We start from the raw sequence: 22,695 nt of genomic DNA, 5'->3' as shown, positions 1-22,695 counted from the left end.
TCCCTCCCCGCGGTGCCATTCCCCCTGTCCCCACAGTGCCATCCCCCCCCGCAGTGCCATCAGACCTTTCTCGCAGGTTCTGCCTTCTGCCCTTAGCGGATGCTTCTCAGACATCCTGCTCCCGTCTTGAGTCCCCCCAGCCCTCCATCTTTCGGGACTCCGCATCCCACGGGCCTCTCTCCTTCCCCGCGGGCCTCTCTCCTTCCCTGCTGGCCGGTTCTCATCTCCTGGGACCTGCCCCGGGTGCCCTGAGGGTGTCCCTGTCCCCCCAACGCCCCCCGCCAGATCCAGCAGCAGTGGATACTGTACACCGTCCGCCTCGACCGCATGGTGGAGGAAGCCCTGCGCCTCAACGTGAAGTGGTCGCTGCTGGAACTGTTGAAGGCCATCAACGGGGACGGAAAGACCATGCCCAACCCACTCTTCCGAGTCCTGGTCACCCTGCAGAGCGACACACAGGGAGGTGTGGCGCAGGTGAGGGCCGCTGCCCCTCCCGCTTGCTCCTCGACTCTCGACTTCACCTTCACTTCCCCTCAACCCTTAGCCTTGGCCCTTGGCCTTGACTGTATCCTGCGGGCCTCTGGGGCTGGTGCTGAGGTGTAGCGTGGCCTCGCGGGCTTGAGGCCGGCCTCCTCCACGGCCTGCGCTGAGGCCGCCTCCGCCGTGTCCCCCCTTGCAGGTGGAATTCTCCCCCACGCTGCAGACTCTGGCGAGCGTGGTCAATGACACGGGCAGCCACCTCTTCTCCACCATCTCCGTCTTCCGCCACCTCCCCGAAATTCTCATCCGGCGCAAGTTTCATCGCGACCCTATCCACGTCATCGTGGGTGAGCGGGCAGTGGGGAGCGCACCGGGCGCAGGGATGGGCAGAGCTGCGAGGAGAGGCCAGGGCCGCCTCCAGACGCAGGGGCCAGGCAGCCCCGGGGCGGGGGTCAGACGGGGGAGGTCGCCAGAGCAGCGGGAGCGGCCGGAAGTCAGGGGACTGGGGGCGGGGGGGGGACGGAGGCCGGGGCGGAAGCGAGTGAGGCTCACTGTGCCGGCTCTCGAAGAACGAGACGAGGACATCAGGAAGATCCAGGCCCAGATCAGCAGCGGCGTGGCGAACAACGCCAGCCTCCTGCAGAACTACCTCAAGACCTGGGACATGTACCGGGAGATCTGGGAGATCAACAAGGACTCCTTCATCCGCCGCTATCAGCGTCTTAACCCCCCTGTGTCTTCTTTCGATGCCGACATCGCCCGGTAAGGAGCCGAGGCGTCTGGGAGGCGCTGAGCCTGGGGCGCAGGGCTGGGCTGGGGAGCACTGCGCCCGGGCGGAGACCGCCGGTCGGCAGGGGGCTTGTGCTCCCTGCGCCCCCCACCTTGTCCTGTGAAGCACGTGTGACCCTTCCCTACCTCCCAGGGTCGCAAGGTCACCAAATAGGTGCGAAAGCGCTTTGCGGGCTCTGGAGCCCCGTGCGGACGTGCTCACTGCGCAGGCTCCCGTGGGATGGGGGCTGCGGCTCAGGCACACTGGGAAGGAGAGAGAGTCCAGGCGTCGTGAAGGGAGCACGGGGGGGCTGGGCTCGCCGCAGTGGGTGGGGTCCCCACAGGCAGACTTGGGCAGCGGGAGGGCACTCCAGAGAACACAGCATCCGGGAGGCACGAAAACAGGAGCCCGCGAGCGTGTCCAGCAGGGAGTGAGTAGCCAAGGACCCAGGTCCCGGAAGGGAGTGAGCGGACAGTGCCATCCCCCCGGCAGCCTCGCGACAGAGGTCGTGTTGCCGTCACCACGTTCAGAGGGGGAGCTTGTAAACAAAGCACCTGTCTGAGGTCACGGAGCTAGGCAGCCGCGGTGGGTGCTCAACTGAGATTCATGCGACTTTAAAGCCTTGAATGCCAGACCAGGGAGTCTGCCTGGGGTAGCCCGGGAAAGCTGGGAAAATGACGTGATGGCAGCTGCACGGCTGGGCTGCACCGGAGTGGGAGCAGGCGGATGCCTCAGAGCTGCCGCCCGGGTCCGGAGGGTGAGGACCCAGAACCCGACCTCGCCACGGGGGTGGTGGGCTCGTCCACTGGGACGAGACGGCCCTGGCGGGAACGTGGGTCCTCACAGCTACACCGAGGTCGCCAACAACGTGCAGAAGGAGGAGACGGTCCTCAACATCCAGTTCGTGCTGCTGGACTGCTCCCACCTCAAGTTCTCGCTGGTGCAGCACTGCAACGAGTGGCAGAGCAAGTTCACGACCCTGCTCAAGGAGATGGCGGCCCGGCGCCTCCTGGAGCTCCACACCTACCTGAGGGAGAACGCTGAGAAGTAGGCGCCAGCAGGGGTGCAGGGAGGCCGGGTGCGAGCGGCAGTGGTGCGGGGAGGCGGGCCCGGCCCCTTCCACCCGCCGGCCCTCTCCTCGCCCGTCTCCAGAATCAGCCACCCGCCCCAGACCCTGGAGGAACTGGGGGCCAGCCTGCAGCTCATGGACACCCTGCAGCACGACCTGCCCTGCCTGGAGGCCCAGATCCCCCCCATCCACGAGCAGTTCGCCATCCTCGAGAAGTACGAGGTGCCGGTGCAGGACAGCGTGAGTGCCCACGTGCGGCCCGCCCGGGGCGAGCGCCGGGAAAGTGGGTCTGCGTGGTCCGGAGGGACAGCTGAGGGGCAAGCCGGGCCGCGGGCGCGAGTTCGAGGCCCTGAGAGCCCGAGCCAGCTCCGTGGTAACTGGGGCGCCGCGTACGGGTTTCTCTGAGGCCCGGCAGCAGCTCATGGCTTCATTTCTTTGGGCCTCATGGCAAGTAGAACTTGACCACAGACTGTGGCCCAGAAGATCAGCAAGGAGGCCTTGAGAGCATTGGTGAGGGGGGCCGACCCCTGCTCGCGGGCCATCGTCCCCTCATTGACGCCCCCAGGTCCTGGAGATGCTGAACAGCCTCAATGGGGAGTGGGTCACCTTCCAACAAACCGTGCTGGACAGCGAGCTGATGCTCAAGAAACACAAGGAGAAGTTCAAGACAGGCCTCATCCACTCGGCTGATGATTTCAAGAAGAAAGCCCACAATCTTCTGGAGGACTTTGAATCCAAAGGTACCCGTTCCTCGGCTCCTCTCCCCTTCCCTCCGTTGTGACCCAGGCTTTCTGAGCCCAGGTCCCTGGGAGGCTTGAACAGAGGGAGGGTGGTGCTGGGGAGGGGACAGAGCCCTGGCTCGGCTGCCGTCGCCGAGCGTTGGTTGGGGCCCTCCTGAATTTCTAGTTTCCTCACACCTCCCGTGGCCCATGTGTTTCTGCTTCTCAAGCCGCATTTAAGAGTTTTTGCTGGGGCGCCTGGGGGGCTCAGTCAGTTAAGCGTCCGACTTCGGCTCAAGTCATGATCTCACAGTTTGTGGGTTTGAGCCCCGCGTCGGGCTCTGTGCTGACTGCCAGCTCAGAGCCTGGAGCCTGTTTCAGAGTCTGTCACTCCCTCTCTCTGACCCTCCCCTGCTCACGCTGTGTCTCTCTCTCAGAAATTAAAAAAAAAAAAAAAAAAAGTTTTTGCTAAGATTAACCTTCGTTCTTACAACGCGTTCCCTCTTGTTTTCCTTCCCCTCCTCACGCGAGGGAAGAGAGGAGATTTGCCCTTCCGGGGGGCGACGGCCTGGAGCGGGGGGGTCTGAGCGGCACCCTTGCCTCCCGCAGGCCCCTTCACCAGTAACGTGGGCCATCAGTCGGCGCTCGATCAGATCGCCCAGATGCGGGCCATGCTGGCCGCCATGCGGGAGGAAGAAAGCGGTCTCCGCTCCAACCTGGGCATCTTCAAGATCGAGCAGCCCGTCTCCAAGGACCTGCAGAACTTGGAGAAGGTGGCGTGCGGGCCGGACCCGCGTGGTCCCCGCGGATGGGCCGGGAAGGAGCCTGCGGCCTACGGGCCGGGCCGCACCCGCCAGCGACGTCCGCACGCCCTGTCTTGGGGGCGGACGTCCTGCCGGGCGTGGGGGGCGGCCTCCCGTGGTGGCTGTGATCTGCGTGTCCGGTTGGCTAATGGCATTGAGGGTCTTTCCCAGGCCTGTCACGTGATGGGCCCCTACGGCGGGAAGCGGAGGAAGGGGTGTGACCTCACGGGGCAGCCCCGTCCTGTCCGGTGGAGCGAGCGAGGGGGGCAGAGGAGCTGGGCGTCTGTGGGGGAAGGGCCCGGAGTCCCGCCGCCCAACGCCTCTTCTGCCCTTGGCCGCGAAGGAGCTGGACGCCCTGCAGCAGATCTGGGAGGCCACGCGGGACTGGGAAGAGAGCTGGAGCCGGTGGAAGACGGGCCGCTTCCTCGACCTGCAGACGGAGGCCATGGAGGCCGTGGCCCACGGGCTGTCCCGCCGCCTCCTGAGGCTCGCCAAAGAGTACAAGGCGCGTGGAGGCCGGGGCGAGGCCCAAGGGACGGCCGTGCGGGGACGGCGCCAGGGCTTCTGACGCGTCCCCTTCTGCCGCCCAGGACCGCAACTGGGAGGTTATCGAAACCACGCGCTCGAAAATAGAGCAGTTCAAGAGGACCGTGCCTCTCATCTCGGACCTGCGCAACCCGGCCCTCAGAAGGAGGTGAGGCCGCTCCTGGGGCCGCCCCTGGCCCGAGCCCTCCCCGGCCCCCCCCGCAGGCGCCCTCCGGGGTGGCCTCGTGAGAGCCGCCGCGTCCTGCGACTCCGCCGCCCCGCCCGGTTCCTTCTGTCTTTCCTCCCCTGTGCCTGTTCTGATCACGGCCCAGCCAGACACCTTCACTCAGGCAAACAGTGCATTCTTTCTTTTTTAATTTCTTAAAATGTTTATGTATTTTTGAGAGCGAGAGAGAGAAACAGAGCACAAGCAGGGGAGGGGCAGAGAGAGAGGGAGACACAGAACCCGAAGCAGCTCCAGGCTCCGAGCTGTCAGCACAGAGCCCGACGCGACCCTTGAAGCCACGAACTGCGAGATGATGACCTGAGCTGAAGTCAGATGCTCAACCAACTGAGCCACCCAGGCACCTTGTTCGTCCGTCCTTCCTTCCTTCCTTCCTTCCTTCCTTCCTTCCTTCCTTCCTTCCTTCCTTTCCTTCCTTCCTTTCCTTCCTTCCCTCTCTCTCTCTCTCTTTCTTTCTTTCGAGAGAGCACCCACAAGTGTGTGCATGCAAGCAGGGGAGGGGCAGAGAGACAGACTTCCCAGCAGGCTCCACGCTGTCACTGTGGGGGGTGGTGGCTGGAACTGACAAACTTCTAGATCGTGACCTGAGCCAAAATCAAGAGTCAGGCGCTTAACCCACTGAGCCCCCCAAGCACCCCCAAAAAATTTTATTCTGATGCAGCTAAAGGTATCACTTTCTTCCTTCAGGGATTTTATTTTGGGTCCTCATTTAAGAAGACCTCCCTTTGGGGCGCCTGGGGTAAAGCATCTGACTCTTGATTTCAGCTCAGGTCATGATCTCACAGTTTGTGGGTTTGAGCTCTGCATCGGGCTCTGTGCTGACAGAGCGAAGCCTGCTTGAGATTCTCCCTTTCTCTCTGCCTCTCTCCAAATAAACAAATAAACTTTCTAAAGATAGAAAAAAACCCCTCTCCTGCCTAAGGTTACACATGCATTCTCTCCATACTTTCCTCGAACACTTTATAATTTTGTTGTGCAAATTTTTACTCTTTTGATGCATCTGGAACCCATTACCTGATAGAAGAGGCCTTCACAGCCATTGAGGACTGAATAAACGATTTTATTTTATTTATTTTTAACGTTTTAAATTTTTATTGATTTTTGAGACAGAGACAGAGCATGAGTGGCAGAGGGGCAGAGAGAGGGAGACACAGAATCTGAAGCAGCTCCAGGCTCTGAGCTGTCAGCACAGAGCCCGATGTGGGGCTCGAATCCATGAACCCAGAGATCACTGAGTTGAAGTTGAAGTAGGACACTTAGCCAACTGAGCCACCCAGGTGCCCATGGAATAAATGATTTTAAAAGCTGCATTTTAATAATCAGCTATTCCTTTAGAAGGAAGTAATCTTTCTTCTTCTGCATCATGTCCATGGCAGTGTTTCTGGGCCCCGCTTCACTGTCCAGTACCCTGTGGTTAAGTACAACCTGACCGCTCCCCTTGCTGGACCTCGCCCAGCCTCAGTTTCCTCACGTACAGATGGAGGAGTCAAAAGTCTGCATGTAAACGCTCGGCCCTGCCTGTGGTCTACAGGGAACTCCATGCTGTCAGTGTTGACTCTCTGTCCAGAGAGTCGGCAGCTCGGTGTCTGTATTTCTCCGCCGGGCCTAAGGTTGCGTTTAGGGCCAATTTAGGAAATACCTGTTGAAGGGGCGCCTGGGTGGCTTAGTCGGTTGAGCGTCCGACTTTCGCTTACGTCATGATCTCGCGGTTCGTGGGTTCGAGCCCCGCGTCGGGCTCTGTGCTGACTGTCAGCTCAGAGCCTGGAGCCTGTTTCAGTCTGTGACTCCCTCTCTCTCTGACCCTCCCCTGCTCACGCTGTCTCTCTCTCTCTCCTAGAAATAAATAAAACAATTAAAAAAAAAAAAAAAAGGAAATACCTGTTGAAGCCCGAATGGACCCGTGTGCGGAATCGCACGGCCCCGGTGGGCGCGGGGAGGCCTGCGGGCCGGCCGTGTGCTCTGACGCCCTGTCCCCGGCTGCAGGCACTGGGATCAGGTCCGGGAGGAGATCCAGCGCGAGTTCGACCAGGAGTCTGACAGCTTCACCCTGGAGCAGATCGTGCAGCTTGGGATGGACCAGCACGTGGAGAAAATTGGGGAGATCTCGGCCTCGGCGACCAGAGAGCTGGCCATAGAGTTGGTACGACAGAGTCCTCTCTGCGCCCCCCCGCGCCCCGCGCCAAGCCTCCCACCATCTGACGGCCCCCCCGTTCCCCGTGGGGAGCAGCTACCAGATCGCCGCGCCCCCCAATTTCTTTCCGCAGGCCTTACAGAACATCGCCAAGACCTGGGAAGTCATCCAGCTGGACATAGTTCCCTACAAGGACAAGGGCCACCACCGGCTCAGGTAGACGGGCCGCCCGGGAAGCGCAGGGCCGCGCCGCCTGGGCTGCAGAGTGGCCGGAAGGCGGGCAGGTGCGGACGGACCACGGTTTGGCTGCCCCCCCCCCCCAGAGGCACAGAGGAGGTGTTCCAGGCGCTGGAGGACAACCAGGTGGCCCTGTCCACCATGAAGGCTTCTCGTTTCGTCATGGCCTTTGAGAAGGAGGTGGACCACTGGGAGCGCTGCCTGTCCCTCATTCTGGAGGTCGTGGAGATGGTGCTCACTGTGCAGCGGCAGTGGATGTACCTGGAGGTGGGGACTCGCTGCCCGAGCGGCCCCTGCAAACCCTCTGCCCCTCTCCCTGCGCGGGTCCGACACACTTGCCCTGTTACCAGCCTCATTTCCCACTCTAAAGTCATTCTTTTTTTTTTTTTTTTTAATTTTTTTTTTTTTTTTTTCTTTTTTTTTTTTTTTTTAAATATTTTATTTATTTCTAGGAGAGAGAGAGACAGTGTGAGCAGGGGAGGGTCAGAGAGAGAGGGAGACACAGACTGAAACAGGCTCCAGGCTCTGAGCTGGCAGTCAGCACAGAGCCCGAGGCGGGGCCTGAACCCACGAACCGCGAGCTCATGACCTAAGTTAAAGTCGGACGCTTAACCGACTAAGCCACCCAGGCGCCCCTGCCACATCTTTTTTTAAAAGTTTACTCATTTATTCTGAAGTCATTCTCCTGTCTCGGCCCCGAGCGTCTGACTCTCAGTGATTACCTCTCAGTCTTCAGCGCCCCCCACCTCGAAAAGCCTTTGTTCTCTTTTCGTTTTTCTTCTCGGACCCAAGTGTCTGGTGTCCCGACCCCGACCTTCCTTCCGCAACTTAGCGCCTCCTGCCCTTTGGTTCCGACTCCTTACCTGCCTCCCACGGCCGCTCCTGCCCTGGGAGCGAGGAGTATGTGAGCCGCAGCCTCTCGCCCCCGTCCCGGCCCCTCAGAACATCTTCCTGGGGGAGGACATCCGCAAGCAGCTGCCCAGCGAGTCGGCCCTGTTCGACCAGATCAACAGCACCTGGAAGTGCATCATGGACCGGATGAGCAAGGACAGCAACGCCCTGCGCAGCACCCACCACCCAGGTCTGTTGAGCTCGGTGGCCTCGTGTCCTGACAGAGCCTGGGTGGGCGCCCGGTGAGCGCGACGCCGGGGCCGCACGCGTCAGGGCCACAAGACTGACAGTCGTAGCGGCCTCCGTGCCGTCACCACCGCCTCATCTGAGCTTTAAAAGAGCCGTTCAGTAAGGGAGACTCGGCACACACCCAGGCCGAGTGTACTGTGTGGTTATAGAGCGGGATGTGGAGTCAGGGGTGAGTTCAGAGCCGGCCTCCTGTGCCATTGCCAGTGTGGCTCCGGGAGCCTCCTCCTCACCCCGGCCTCCTCCCCTGCAGTAGGGGCGGGGGCACCGGCAGCCCTTTCTCCACGTCCCTGTGGGGACCGTGAAGGTGTGTATGGTCCTCAGCACAGAGCCTGGCATGAAGCCAGCGCCCAGTTACTCGCACTGCGCCTTGGGAGCCGTCGCTGGGCGGGTTCCTTCACGGGACAGTGCAGGGAACTGAGGTAAAGCAGAGCAAGCACTGACCTCCTCGGGGCCATGGCATCAGCCCTCGGCGACTGTTAGCTGTTGTTGTTATTACCTTGACTTTAATTGGTTCATCAGGTTAACTGGTCTTTGTTGGAGACCCTTCGGTAAGCATGGGGTGGGGCTGGGGAGAGACGCACACTCAGAAAGGCCTGGTTGATTGTGGCGGGCCGGGGTCAAGAATCAGGCATTGAGGTTTGGCGATGGGCACCAGGAATGAGTATGCTGGGAAGAGTTCTCGGTTGGGCTACTGAGAACTTTATTTTGCCTTGGGCCAATCTGTTTTTTTTAAAAAATGTTTATTCATTTCTGAGATTCAGAGAGACAGAGCTTGAGCGGGGGAGGGGCAGAGAGAGAGGGAGACCCAGAATCTGAAGCAGCTCCAGGCTCCGAGCTGTCAGCACAGAGCCCGACGCAGGGCTCGAACCCACAAACCGTGAGATCATGACCTGAGCTGAAGTCGGACGCTCAACCGTCTGAGCCACACAGGTGCCCCAACAATTTTTCACTTTCCCAGGAACCTTGGGTGTACATGTGAAAAAAACCCACGATTTTAATTATTCTGGTAAAGTGCAAGCGTTAGGTTATGCAAAGTTGAGCAGCAGCATGCATTTGTTAGAAATAATATCTGATCGTTGTCAAAATTACTTCTTGCGACAATTTGTAAGCAAAGCCATAGAGACAAGTATCCCTTTGCTGAAGACAAAAACCACACTCCTCTTGGCCATGGCCACTGAGTCTTCTTGTGATCCCCGCGGGCCATTCGGAGGTCCGGCAGCCCGTAGACTCTTTGCTTGGAAGGGTGAGGAGCCCCTCAGCATTCACATTCCAGGGTACTCATAGTTTCTTCAGAGCTAGAAACTGAGCAAACAAGGAGACCTAAGGTTAGGAGGAAGCTAGGATTGCTGAGAGCTGGCAATGTGAATCCATTTTTTTTTCCAGTTTGTTTATTTTGAGAGAGAGAGAGAGAATGAGAATCCCAAGTAGGCTCCACACTGTCAGCGTAGAGCCCACCGTGGGGGCTCGAACCCACGAACTGTAAGATAATGACCTGAGCCGAAATCAGGAGTCCGATGCTCAACCGACTGAGTCCCCCAGATGCCCCCGTGAATCCATGTTGTTTAGTGTCTTAAATTGCTCTTTGAGGTAGAGTGCGACGGTTTTTTGGACAAAGGGCTAAAAGCTCGGTGAGGTTAACCGACAGGCCGATTGGTGGTAGAGCTGCCGTCTGCACGGCCACCGTCTGTCCCTCAGTCTAGTGGCCCTGTCGCTACACCTCCAGGGACACGCGCATCCTGGTGGTTCCAGACCTCTGTCACCGTGTGCACGTGGCCTATATTTACATCTCATGATTTCACTCGCTGTTTTGTGTACGAGCAGAACAGTCTCTAATTTTCAGAAACTCTTGGGGTGACCGCAGAGCCCTGCGTTCCTTGCGGGAACAGGATCGTTGTTCTTTCTTTTTTCTTTTTTTTAAATTTATTTTTTAATTTATTTTTGAGACAGAGAGAGCACAAGCAGGGGAGGGGCAGGGAGAGAGGGAGACACAGAATCTGAGACAGGCTCCAGGCTCTGAGCTGAGCACAGAGCCCAACGCGAGGCTCAAACCTATGAATCGTGAGCTCATGAGCTGAGCCGAAGTCGGACGCCCAACCCACTGAGCCCCCCAGGCGCCCCAGGACCATTGTTCTAAGACCGTAGGGAGATGGGACGTAGTGGTATTCACTGAATCCTGTACACCGTATACCAGTGCGGGGTGTACAAACATGTAACAGTGTGTAACAAACACTCGACGAATTAACGAAGAGCATGGGATAAGTGTGATGGGGTGATTTGGAGACCCTACTCGGCTTCCGGAAACCATTCTGGCAGTACGACCCCTGCCATCGAGCGCTGGCAGCAAGTGGAACATCCTGGCTCTACTCCAGGTGATGGGGAAGGGCCAGCAAACCTTACTCGCCGCTCTTCCCCCAGGCCTCCTGGACACGCTGATCGAAATGAACATGATTCTGGAAGACATTCAGAAGTCTCTAGATATGTATTTGGAGACCAAGCGCCACACTTTTCCCCGCTTCTACTTCCTGTCCAATGACGACCTCCTGGAGATCCTCGGCCAGTCCCGCAACCCGGAGGCCGTGCAGCCACACCTCAAGAAATGCTTTGACAACATCAAATTGCTGAGAATGCAGAAGGTCGGGGGAGCCAGCTGGGCTGGGGTGCAGGGCAGGGGACAGATGGTGGCGTCAAGGTACTCAAGGCCTGGGAGGGGACCTTAGCCCTCCCCACAGGAGGGGGATAGTCATACTTCTGGGTTATCTGGGCGAGAACTTGTTAGAATTGGTGAATCGGGAGATGTCAGGAGTGGGCCGGCCAGACCACTAACAGCTTCCTGGTTTTGCAGGTTGGGGGCCCCAGCAGCAAGTGGGAAGCTGTGGGAATGTTCTCGGGCGATGGCGAGTATGTGGACTTCCTCCACTCAGTATTCTTAGAAGGGCCCGTGGAGGTGAGTTGTGGCGAAGGTCGAAGCATCAGGCTGATTCCTCTTCCCCTCGGAAACTCAGCTTGGCCCTGAGAGGAGAGGACACCCCTGGGAAGGGACATTAGTCACTGTCCGCCTCCCACCTGCCATTCCTGAAAACTAGCCTCTGCCCTGAACCCGGAAACCGCGCGGGCCGCCCCCCTCGCCTCCACTTCCCTCAGGGGCCCGGCCAGCCGCCGCCCTGCCCCTGCCTGGCTCCTGGGCCCAGCGCCCCGCCCTCAGGGCCGCTCGCCCCCGGCCCTGCGGCCCCGCCACTGTGTGCTCTCGCCTGCCCCAGTCCTGGCTTGGCGATGTGGAGCGGGCCATGAAGGTGACCCTGCGGGACGTCCTCCGTGCCTGCCGCGTGGCCCTCAAGAAGTTTCTCAACAAGAGGGACAAGTGGGTGAAGGAGTGGGCTGGCCAGGTGAGCTGGGCCAGGCCGATGGGGGGACGAGAGGGACGGAGCCACGGGGAAGCAGCAGACGTAGACAGAACCCCGTTCTGGGCTCAGGCCTGGCTTCCCGGCCTGCGGGCCCTGAGCTCCTGCCCTTAGGCACATGCCCAACCCTGGGCAGAGAAGCATATGGACAGAGGAGTAGCAGTGCGTCCTGGCGGGGCTGGGGGCTGGGCTGCCTGGCCGACCAGGGGCAGAGGTGTGGACGCGGCCTCTGCGTGCCCCAGATGGTGATCACTGCCAGTCAGATCCAGTGGACGGCCGATGTCACCAAGTGCCTGATGACGGCCAAGGAGCGGGGGGACAAGAAGATCCTCAAGGTCATGAAGAAGAAGCAGGTGGGGGGCCCTACAAGGATGGGGTGGGCCCGGTGGGGGTTGGGGGGTTACTCCGGGGTCAGAGGTCAAGGTCAGAAGGAGGGTGCTTTGTGGCAGAAGTCGAGCCAAGAAGGTCTGGTGGGCGCTGGGGGGTCAGGAGTTTCGGGGGCTGGAAGTCGTGTGAGGCCGGGATGCAGTGTGTTAGGGTTTGGTTGCACGCCCCTCCGTACTCCCCCCTCCCCGAACCCCCCGGCAGGTGTCAGTGCTGAATAAGTATTCGGAGGCCATCCGGGGGAACTTGACCAAAATCATGCGGCTTAAGATTGTGGCCCTGGTGACGATAGAGGTGCACGCCCGGGACGTGCTGGAGAAGCTGTATAAGAGCGGCCTCATGGACATCAGCTCCTTCGACTGGCTCAGCCAGCTCCGCTTCTACTGGGAGAAGGTACGCGAGGCCTGGCGTCCGCTCCGTCTGCGATCCCCCCCACACCAGTCCCCCAGCGCTCCGTCTCACCTCGCGTCCCTAACCGGGTCAGCTCTGTCACCTCCTGAATCAGGAGTGGTCATTGCTCCAGTCAATGCTCACTGGGGCTGGCACTTGACCGAGACCCGGAGCCTCCACGGCCGGGGCATTTGTGCCGCCTGAAGCCCCCACCCCCATTTTCCTTCTGGGTCGTAAACCCTCCCCCCGTAAACCGAACCCCTGATCTCCTAACCACTGCCTCCCTGCCTCCTTGGTCCTGTCTCCGTCCGGGTCCTCAGCCCGCCTCTCCCCTGCCCTGCCCGGTTTCCCCAGGATTTTGACGACTGTATGATCCGCCAGACCAACACGCAGTTCCAGTATGGCTATGAGTACCTGGGGAACTCCGGGCGGCTCGTCATCACCCCCCTGACTGACAGGTTGGCTGGGCGCGGTGACCAGGTGGCTGGGGGGTGGTGGGGGAGGGGGCAGCGCCTGCTGAGGGCAGGCTCCCGGGACTCAGACCAGGTCTCGTCCTCACCCTCAGGTGTTACATGACGCTGACCACGGCGCTGCACCTGCACCGAGGGGGGTCCCCCAAGGGCCCGGCGGGCACGGGGAAAACCGAGACCGTCAAGGATCTGGGCAAGGCCCTCGGCACTTACGTCATTGTGGTCAACTGCTCCGAGGGCCTGGACTACAAGTCCATGGGCAGGATGTACTCGGGCCTGGCCCAGGTCAGTGCCCCGGAGGCCCTCGACGTGTCGTTTAGCCCCAGAAAGAGCCGGCTGGCTCACTGCTTTGTGACCACCAACACCGTATCACCTCTCATCTCGGTGAAGTCCCTGCACCACCCCGAGCTTCACTCAGGGCCGGGGCTCGCTTATTTGAAGAATGGAAAGATTATGAGAGGGCTCCGTAAGGCGATGCGCGCCAACTGTGTGTGGTGTACGCGCTCGGTGCCTGCGAGATCTCTGCCCCAGCCCCTTTCCCACCCACACCTTGTCCGGCTCTCCCTGGTCCACTGGAACGTTCTGGCCAGAAACCACAACCGGCTACGCTGTCCCCAGCCCACGCCAGGTAGCGCGGGCGTTTGGGAGACCGCCATGCCCACCGGCGCGTTCCAGGCAGGACACGATAGTTTCTAGTGTCTCCCCGTGTGTGGAGGGGGGACCTTCTCTCGCTCCCAGCGACTCCCTCTCCTCCCCCCCCACAGACCGGCGCCTGGGGCTGCTTTGACGAGTTTAACCGAATCAACGTGGAGGTGCTGTCGGTGGTGGCCCAGCAGATACTGTCCATCCTGTCGGCCCTGGCTGCCAGCCTCACCCGCTTCCATTTCGAAGGCTTTGAAATAAACCTGGTGTGGTCCTGTGGGATCTTCATCACCATGAATCCTGGTATGGGGGCTGGGTTGCCGGCCGCTGAGGCTCGGCGGCGGGGGGAGCACTGAGTGTCCTCCACCGTCCAGGCCGCTGTGTTTAGCCAGGGGACAGGCGGCTAAAGACAACAGAGCGTGAGAGAAGGGTAAACACCGACTTCCTGGGAGAAGGGGAGGCGATCTTACGTCCTCCCGAAATGTGCTGACATCCGCTTGTGTGTGTACGTGTGTCCCTAGTCTCCTGAGATGCTTCTCCGTCCTCTCCCAGCAGGCGAGCTCCCTGAGTTCTGGAAGCTGCCATCCCTTTCCCAGAGAGACTCTCCCCGAACACGCAGGCCCTTGTTCCCTAGGAAAAGCTCCAGAGGCAGGGTCTGCGGGGAAACCAGGAAAGGGTTTGGGTACCGGAAGAATCTGAGACACAGCAGTGATTTCCATCAGGACTGTCCTGAGTCCCACACGGAGCCTGGACGGACGAGAAGCCGTCAGCTCTGGGATTTGAGTCTGACACAGGGCCACGCAGAAAGGAGGGGAGGCGCCAGGGTTAGGAGAGCAGGGCCAGGGCCGAGGTGAGGCGAGGGGAGAGCATGTAGTCGGAGGTGGGGAGCCCGTGGGGCCAGCCAGGGTTGGGGAGGACGGGGTTGCGTGGGGAGCCGCTGGGGCTCTGAAAAAATGGTGCCGTTTTTCAGGCTACGCTGGCCGCACTGAGCTGCCCGATAACCTCAAATCCATGTTCCGCCCGATTGCCATGGTGGTGCCGGACTCCACTCTCATCGCCGAGATCATTCTCTTTGGGGAGGGCTTCGGCAACTGCAAGGTGGGCGGTGACGTCCTTTCCCCATCGTCTGCCTTCCCTTCCAGGGTTACTCCCCGCACAGAGGGGCCCCGGCCTCACGGTCAGCTTATCCTACAAGGAACGGAGGCTGTTGTCAGCAGGATGTGGGGGCCGGAGAGCTCAGGGGAGGGGGGTCTGCCCCTGGCCCGCGTCAGGACCGTTGCCGCGATCTTCCCGCTAGAGCTGTCCACAGAGCCCGCCCCGGCCGCCTCGGGTCCCAGGGCCGGCTTCCGGCCATCTGTAACCGTCCCTGTGTGGAGGAGAGGGGTTTCTGGGGTGCTCAGTGTCCCCCGCTCTGTCTCGGCCCCCAGATCCTGGCCAAGAAGGTGTACACGCTGTACTCGCTGGCCATGCAGCAGCTGTCCAGACAGGACCATTACGACTTTGGCCTGCGGGCCCTCACCTCCCTCCTGCGCTACGCGGGCAAGAAGCGCCGTCTGCAGCCCGACCTGTCTGACGAAGAGGTGGGTCAGGGCCATGGCCGCGGGCCTTCACCTGCGCCCTCAGCAAAGCTTTTCAGATCCCGTCCCCAGGGGGGGATTCCCGCCCCCACGCCCCCTTCTGCCGTCCCCCGTGTGACCTGTCCTCCTGCTGACCACCTGCCCCTCGCCCCCCGGAGAGACAGGCCCTGGGGAGAACCCAGGCCCTGGCCGCTCAGGCCCGAGGCTCCGTCTCTCCCGCCCAGATTTTGCTGCTCTCCATGCGGGACATGAACATCGCCAAGCTGACCTCGGTCGACGTGCCGCTCTTCAACGCCATCATGCACGACCTGTTCCCCGGCACCGAGCTGCCCGTCATCGACTACGGCAAGGTATCTGTCCCCCCCCCCCACGCGTGAATGTATTTGTTCTGCCTTCCACTGGTCGTGACCTCCTGATGGACTGTCAACCGCTCCGGGCTTCCTCGCCTCACAGACACCCCGCTCTCCTGCCGCAGCCCACCCCCTCCTGACGGGGCGGGGTCTCACTTTGTGGAAACTTCCGGGCCCTTCTATCTCCTCTGTGCCCAGCAGCGCCCCCCGCCTCAACTTCTCTCCTCGCTCCGGGGCGCTGAGAAGCTGCCGGGAGCTGCTGATGCGTGAGAGCTGCGAGAGCCATGGAAGGGAAGGGGTGGGCAGGAGGGTTCTAGAAAGCACAGGGACCTCCTCCGGAGTGCTCCCTTCTCCTGGAACCTCAAATGTGCTGGACAGAGGCGTGTCTTTGTCAGCGCGTTCCTAAGCCAGCGGGAAAGACGGGCCCGGGGTGTGGAGCTGGGGTGAAAGCAGGGAGGTGATACAACAACCTTACGGGGAAAGCATCCTCATTACTCCCATTTAACAGACAAGGAAACTGAGGCTCAGAGGTGCAACTTCCTCGGGTTCACGCAGCGGAAGCTGGGGCCCCGGTCTCTCTGCTCTGCGGACAGCCGGCCTCCGGCCAGAGCTCAGGGGGCCCCGGGGCCACGTCTGCCGGTCCGGACGTGAGCCCCCAGCCCCCAGGGGGCTCATGCTCTCTCCCTGCGTCTTGGCCTCCCTCAGCTGCGGGACACCATCGAGCAGGAGACCCGCGACATGGACCTGCAGCCCACGCCGTTCACGCTCACCAAGGTGATCCAGCTGTACGAGACCAAGAGCTCGCGCCACTCCGCCATGATCGTGGGCTGCACGGGCAGCGGCAAGACGGCCTCGTGGCGGGTGCTGCAGGCCTCCCTGTCCTCGCTGTGCCGCGCCGGAGACCCCAACTTCAACATCGTTCGGGTGCGGGGCCCCTGGCGGACGGGGGGGGGGTGCCGGGGGTGGGAACGCGGTGCGCGCCAGGAGGCCAGGGCCGGGGGCTCGAGAGAGAGCAGGGCGGGCACAGAGCCCCGGATGTGAGGGGGGCGGGTGGAAACAGGAGGGCACCTGGGGGTTGGCGCCGGCCAGCATCTCACCCCCCCCCGGTCCCGGGCCGCTTCCAGGAGTTCCCCCTGAACCCCAAGGCCTTGTCCCTGGGGGAGCTGTATGGGGAATACGACCTCAACACCAACGAGTGGACAGACGGCGTCCTGTCCAGCGTCATGCGGGCGGCCTGTGCAGGTGCCCCGAGGGTCGCGGGGTGGGGCTGGGCGGTGGGGCTGGAAAGCTCGCGTTGGGGAGCCGAACGCGTGGGGCGCGAGCCTCTCTGGGGACGAGAGGGAAGGGAGGTCCGGGGAGAAAGTTCTGGCTTCCTGACCCTCCTCCTCCTACCAAGACGAGAAGCCCGACGAGAAGTGGATCCTCTTCGACGGCCCCGTGGACACACTGTGGATTGAGAGCATGAACTCCGTCATGGACGATAACAAAGTCCTGACCCTCATCAATGGGGAGCGCATCTCCCTGCCTGAGCAGGTGCCGCCCCACGGAGCTGGGGACCCGGGGGCACGAGGCGGGGCTCGCGGCCGGGGGGCGGGGAGCCCCCTGGGGAGGAGTTCTGTGCGGGGAGGAAGGGGGAGGACGCCTGGCTTCGGGGAGACCCTCTCCCGCGGATGGCGGGGACAGCTGATAGGAAAGAAGTCCGTGCCCCCTTCGCCGGACCGCCCGGGGTTACGTGTTCCCCAGCTGTGAAGCCCTCTGCACCCACACAAGTAGTGCGAGCGAGGCGGGGTGGGGGGGGAAGGTTTTCGGTAAGCTTAACCTTGAACGAGCTCTAAATTCTTTTAAAAAGCAAGTAAGTCATTTGTAAGCAACAGGCCATCCATCGCCCTGCCCCACTCAGTACTTGGACAGAGATGCTTGGGGGCATCGAGTCCCAACTCTTTCTGCTGATGGGGGTGGGGTGGCCGGAGGATGAAGTTCCGACCCAGCGTGTCCTCAGGTGTCACTGCTGTTCGAGGTGGAGAACCTGGCCGTGGCCTCTCCCGCCACCGTGTCGCGCTGCGGGATGGTCTACACGGACTACGCTGACCTGGGCTGGAAGCCGTACGTTCAGTCCTGGCTGGAGAAGAGGCCAAAGGTGTGCAGTGGGGGAGAGGAGAGGGCGGGTGGCCCTCAGCGCGGCCCGCGGGGCCAAGAGCTAGGGCCCTTTCTCACCGACTCCAGGCCGAGGCCGAGCCCCTTCAGCGCATGTTCGAGAAGTTCATCAACAAGATGCTGACCTTCAAGAAGGATTATTGCAACGAGCTGGTGACTGTCCCGGAATACAGTGGGATCATCTCCCTCTGCAAGCTGTACTCGGTTCTGGCCACTCCAGAGAATGGGGTGAGCAGGGCAGGGGTGGGGGGCAGAGCAGGGCCGGGGCGGGGGGGGCTTGTGACCATGCGGGCACAGCTCCAGGGAGTGGGGCGTCTGAGACACAGTTTGCACACAGACCTGCGCGGAGCGGGGACGCCAGGGGGAGGCCCCACTGACCTTGGAGGAGCCGTGCACGCGGGTTTGCGTGTGCCTGTGCACACGCGGCAGAATGCCAGACTTGCGCCTCTAACACCGTGAAGTCTCGCTGTGATTTCCTACCCGTATCTGCGGAGCCGAGGACAGTTCATCTGGTTCCTCATCTTTCCGTCCTTTTAAAAAAATAGCTATTAGGCTTTGGCGTATGGGAGGCCTTGGGCGGCCGTTCCTGTGGCCAGGAGCCCCCAGCCTCATCTGAGGAGGGGGTTGGGAATGTTCAGGTTAACTGACATTTAAGAGCAGCATCGTCCAGTTCAGATTTCTGGAGTAAAGACCAAAGTTGGGTATTTGTCTGTTGAGCTGAAATCACTGCCTGGAAACAGTTTGTACTGTATTTATTTATTTATTTATTTATTTATTACTTATTTTTAAATTTTTATTTCTTTAAAAATTTTTTAATGTTTTACTTATTTCTGAGAGAGAGAGAGGCAGCATGATCAGGGGAGGGTCAGACAGAGAGGGAGACACAGAATCCGAAGCAGGCTCCAGGCTCTGAGCTGTCAGCACAGAGCCCACCGCGGGGCTCGAACCACGAACTGCGAGATCATGACCTGAGCTGAAGTCAGACGCTTAACCGACTGAGCCACCCAGGCGCCCCAAGATAAATGAACTTTTTAAAAAACTAAACAATAAAAATAAATAAAAATAAAATGTTTTATATTAAATCCAGTCCTGCTCCCCCGTCTACACGAGTAACGACTGTAGCATGTGTGGGTGCATCATTTCAGACCTTTCTAACAGCATTTACATACAGGTCTGTAGGCAGCCGTAGAAAATGTGGTATGCCAGGGGCGCCTGGGTGGCTCAGTCGCTTAGGCACATGACTTTGGCTCAGGTCATGATCTCACGGTCTGTTGGTTTGAGCCCCACATCTGGCTCTGTGCTGGCAGCTAGCTCAGAGCCTGGAGCCTGCTTCAGATTCTGTGTCTCCCTCTCTCTCTGCCTCCCGCCCCCCGCCTCCCCGATTGTGCCGTCTCTCAAAAATAAATAAACATAAACATAAGTTTAAAAAAATAAAAAACACACCATGTCCCACGCGTCCCGTACCTGTACAGCCACGTGGGTTTGAGTTCTGCATTGGCATCCACAGATTAAGGTCACTGCCTTTAACCACTGCACACTGTTCCACTATAGAACATTCCTCTCCTGGCGGACACTTCGGTCATCTCCAGCTGTTTGCAGTTACAGACAGGTCGCCAGGACACCCCTCGCTCCAAGTCCTGGTGCGCCCGTGGGCACTTCAGGGCAGCTGTGGTGTGGCCGTACGCCGCCGCACCTTCAGGACACAGCAGAGGAGGGCGCCAGGGCAGCTGCTGACCGACGCGGACCTTCGGGTCCCCCTAAATGCTTCAGGTTTAGGTTTATCTACAAGCACAAGGTTTCTCCGGATGGAACCAGGAAGGGAGCAAAACCCTGAGCCTCAGAGGCGGCTTGCGAACGAGAGCCCCTCCACCTCGTACGGACGGACACCACGCCCCTTCTCTTCTATCCAGGTGAACCCGGCCGACAGCGAGAACTACGTGACCATGGTAGAGCTGACCTTCGTGTTCAGCATGATCTGGTCCGTGTGCGCCTCCGTGGACGAGGAGGGGCGCAAGAAGATCGACAGTTACCTCCGAGAGATTGAGGGCTCCTTTCCCAACAAGGTCAGGGCGCCCAGGGCCGGCCGGCCCGTGCCTCCTGGTTCTCCAGCACCCACAAGGTTCCCCGGCGCCAGGCTCTGCCGGGGTTTCACCCATGCCGCCCCCCTGCGCCCTCCTGCTTTCACCCGGTGGGCTGGGTGCACCCCTGTCAGGGCCCGGGCCGGCCAGAGAAGGCTTTGGTGGCCTCAAACACGTTCTCTCCTTAGGACACGGTGTACGAGTACTTTGTGGACCCCAAGATGCGAAGCTGGACATCATTTGAAGAGAAGCTCCCCAAGAGCTGGCGTTACCCCCCGAAGTGAGGCCGGGGTCGCGGGCGCGCTTGGGGCTGTGGTCGGTGGGAGACATGCACAGAGAGCCGGTGCCAGCAGAAGCGAGCCACAGAGGGGAGGGGCCGACTCCCGGAGGAGGCCGTTCTGGGGCGCGGGAAGCAGGGCGCCCCATCTCCAGGCCCCTCGGGAGGCAGGGCGGCCGGCGTCTGAGGAAGATAAACATCGGGAGGCGGAAGGGCGTTGGAAAGGAGGGGGCCAGGACCCTTGGGCAGGGCTCTCTTTCCTCCCAGCTCCCCCTTCTACAAGATCATGGTGCCCACGGTCGACACCGTTCGCTACAACTACCTGGTGAGCGCACTGGTGGCCAAGCAGAAACCCGTCCTGCTGGTGGGTCCCGTGGGGACCGGCAAGACGTCCATCGCCCAGAGCGTCCTGCAGTCCTTGACGTCCAGCCAGTGGTCCGTGCTCACCGTCAACATGTCTGCTCAGGTGCGTCTCGGGGCCGGGCCCTCCCCCGGGGTCCGCGTGCCCGCCGCGCTCCTCTCAAACCCCGAGTGTCTCCCCGGGGAGACCCCGGCAATGGTCCCGTGCCTCTTCCACCAGACCACGTCCAATAACGTGCAGAACATCATCGAGAGCAGGGTGGAGAAGCGAACCAAGGGGGTCTACGTGCCGTTTGGGGGTAAAAGCATGATCACCTTCATGGATGACCTTAACATGCCGGCCAAGGACATGTTTGGGTCCCAGCCCCCCCTGGAACTGATCCGCCTCTGGATTGACTATGGCTTCTGGTACGATCGCATGAAGCAGACCATCAAGTACATTCGAGTAAGGCTCCGGGGGACGGAGAGACTCCTGTGATCTGAGGCTCCTCTCCACGGGGGGTGGGGCGGCCCCCCAGCTCCTTCCCCCCCCCCCCGCTCCTCAGTTATCAGTCCCTCCTGCGAACTCTCCTCGATGCCTCCGCCCTGTGCTTTGTGTGTGACCAAAGGGTCCTGTCCTCCACCTCTGCACCTTCTCCACGCTCACGTGATGCCCCTGCTGTCGCCCAGAGTGCTCCCTGACTCGGGTCCCGCGTCCCCCCACGGGGCACCCCCGGGCAGTCGGGCTCTGCACCTGTGGGATTCTGAGCATCTTGTTTGTTTCATTTTTCCAAATCCATGGGCAGCAGCCCTTCCCTCCCGCCCCCTGGGGGATCCGTCTTCTGGCACGCAGGGTCAGAAGTTCTCCTGACGGGTAGTGTATTCTTGTGTTTCTGAAAAAGGACACACGTGCACACATGCACATGCACACTGAAAAAAGAAGAAAAGAAGGCGAGGTCTAGAAAACATAGTCAAACGTTTTCTAACTTACCTCCATTTTCTATTTTTGGTACATGGATCACAATGAACTTAAAACAAATGTGTCACTTGAATGATTCCCTAATCTCTTCCTTCCCTTCACCTCCCCGGTCCCCCGTCCCTGCTCGCGCTGTCCCGGCCCTCTCCCCTCCCCTCCCCTCCCCGCCCCTCCGGCTCCGCTGACACCCTCCGTGTTCCCGTGCCCTGTCTCTGCCCTCCAGGACATGTTCCTGATGGCTGCCATGGGCCCTCCCGGGGGCGGACGGACCATCATCTCCCCAAGACTGCAGAGCCGCTTCAACATCATCAACATGACCTTCCCCACAGTGAGGGCGCGATGGGGGCTGGGGGAAGGGGGCCGTAAGAGGCAAGCCATCTGTGTCCCAGAGAACCAGGAGCCAGATCTGGGAGGGGTGGGGGGGGTCCCCCGAGCGGAGGTGCGCACAGGAAGCGGTAACGGGGTGGGGTGACCCCGCTGTTTGTGGGAGCCCTTGCTTCTCCTGAGCCAGAAGGGGTGGGGGGAGAGTGTGGCTGGCCGTCTCTCGTGGTCCTTGGGGGGGGGGTGGGCAGAGAGCTCAGTAAGGGATGTAGATCCTGCAAAGCTGACAGCTGAGGGCAGCGTCAGGGTTTGGGGAGATGAGCGAGGCCTCTGCGGGGGCCCCAGAAGCCTCAGTCATCAAGATACATAACATTTGAATGCAACGTCAAAGCGGTCAAAGCCAAAAATTCGTGGTGCACAAATGCCACAGTGTTAAATAAATCCGAGATGGGGGGTTGCTGAGGGATCTCCGAGCCTGAGGCAAAAGGAAACTGCCACAGTCCTGAGCCCATCTTTATTTAAAATGTGGGTATTTGTTCATCTTGGATGTTTCGTGTTAATTTCGATTTTTATTTATTAATTTTTAAATGTTTGTTTATTTTTGAGAGGGGGGAGGGGCAGAGAGACTCCCAAGCAGGCTCTGCCCTGTCAACGCAGAGCCTGACGCAGGGCTCGATCCCATAAACTGGGCAATCATGACCTGAAACGAAACCAAGAGTCAGATGCTTGGTTTTCAAACCCAGGCGCCCCTGAATTTGAATTCTAAGTACTGCATTAAAATGTTATTTCTCAAGGTGCCTGGGTGGCTTAGTCGGTTAAGCGTCCGACTTTCACTTAGGTCATGATCTCTCGGTTCGTGGGTTCGAGCCCGGCGTCGGGCTCTGTGCTGACTGCCAGCTCAGAGCCTGGAGCCTGTTTCAGAGTCTGTGACTCCCTCTCTCTCTGACCCTCCCCTGCTCACGCTGTCTCTCTCTCTCTCTCTCCTAGAAAAAAAAAAAAATGTTATTTCTCTTGATTTTGTGGGCTTTTTTGGTGCCCCTTTAAATTTGGCCCCTTGAGGAGTGCTTAACTCACCCCCTGGCGTCGAACCGGCCCAGAGCCTCTGGGAGTGAGTGTGACTGCCCCCCTTCCCAGGAGTCCCAGATCATCCGGATATTTGGCACCATGATCAATCAGAAGCTTCAGGACTTTGAGGAAGAGGTGAAGCCCATCGGGAACGTGG

General features: G+C 60.2%; 1 protein-coding gene across 1 annotated transcript in view; it reads left to right on the top strand.

The window, feature by feature from the left end:
- DNAH2 (dynein axonemal heavy chain 2) overlaps positions 1–22,695 on the top strand; it is an 88,365-nt gene that overhangs the window by 35,284 nt on the left and 30,386 nt on the right. The window contains exons 18-52 of the mRNA XM_039231640.1: positions 286–474; positions 680–827; positions 1,050–1,242; positions 2,096–2,296; positions 2,402–2,558; positions 2,884–3,058; positions 3,647–3,810; positions 4,184–4,345; positions 4,431–4,534; positions 6,593–6,749; positions 6,874–6,956; positions 7,064–7,244; positions 7,920–8,058; positions 10,533–10,750; positions 10,960–11,061; positions 11,375–11,500; positions 11,758–11,868; positions 12,104–12,292; positions 12,644–12,747; positions 12,855–13,044; positions 13,524–13,704; positions 14,372–14,499; positions 14,829–14,981; positions 15,203–15,328; positions 16,034–16,252; positions 16,453–16,570; positions 16,725–16,861; positions 17,328–17,465; positions 17,552–17,710; positions 19,393–19,545; positions 19,749–19,840; positions 20,105–20,303; positions 20,418–20,642; positions 21,376–21,480; positions 22,608–22,691. Of these exons, the coding sequence (XP_039087571.1) occupies positions 286–474; positions 680–827; positions 1,050–1,242; positions 2,096–2,296; positions 2,402–2,558; positions 2,884–3,058; positions 3,647–3,810; positions 4,184–4,345; positions 4,431–4,534; positions 6,593–6,749; positions 6,874–6,956; positions 7,064–7,244; positions 7,920–8,058; positions 10,533–10,750; positions 10,960–11,061; positions 11,375–11,500; positions 11,758–11,868; positions 12,104–12,292; positions 12,644–12,747; positions 12,855–13,044; positions 13,524–13,704; positions 14,372–14,499; positions 14,829–14,981; positions 15,203–15,328; positions 16,034–16,252; positions 16,453–16,570; positions 16,725–16,861; positions 17,328–17,465; positions 17,552–17,710; positions 19,393–19,545; positions 19,749–19,840; positions 20,105–20,303; positions 20,418–20,642; positions 21,376–21,480; positions 22,608–22,691 (5,310 nt within the window). The remainder of the gene's footprint in view (positions 1–285; positions 475–679; positions 828–1,049; positions 1,243–2,095; positions 2,297–2,401; positions 2,559–2,883; positions 3,059–3,646; positions 3,811–4,183; positions 4,346–4,430; positions 4,535–6,592; positions 6,750–6,873; positions 6,957–7,063; positions 7,245–7,919; positions 8,059–10,532; positions 10,751–10,959; positions 11,062–11,374; positions 11,501–11,757; positions 11,869–12,103; positions 12,293–12,643; positions 12,748–12,854; positions 13,045–13,523; positions 13,705–14,371; positions 14,500–14,828; positions 14,982–15,202; positions 15,329–16,033; positions 16,253–16,452; positions 16,571–16,724; positions 16,862–17,327; positions 17,466–17,551; positions 17,711–19,392; positions 19,546–19,748; positions 19,841–20,104; positions 20,304–20,417; positions 20,643–21,375; positions 21,481–22,607; positions 22,692–22,695) is intronic.

The sequence above is a fragment of the Hyaena hyaena genome, unplaced genomic scaffold, assembly GCF_003009895.1.
Source record: "Hyaena hyaena isolate Hyena2069 unplaced genomic scaffold, ASM300989v1 scaffold_58, whole genome shotgun sequence".
NCBI classification, from domain to species: Eukaryota; Metazoa; Chordata; class Mammalia; order Carnivora; family Hyaenidae; genus Hyaena; species Hyaena hyaena.
Note: the sequence above shows the minus strand (reverse complement) of the source record. Positions and strands in the feature narration are given on the sequence as shown.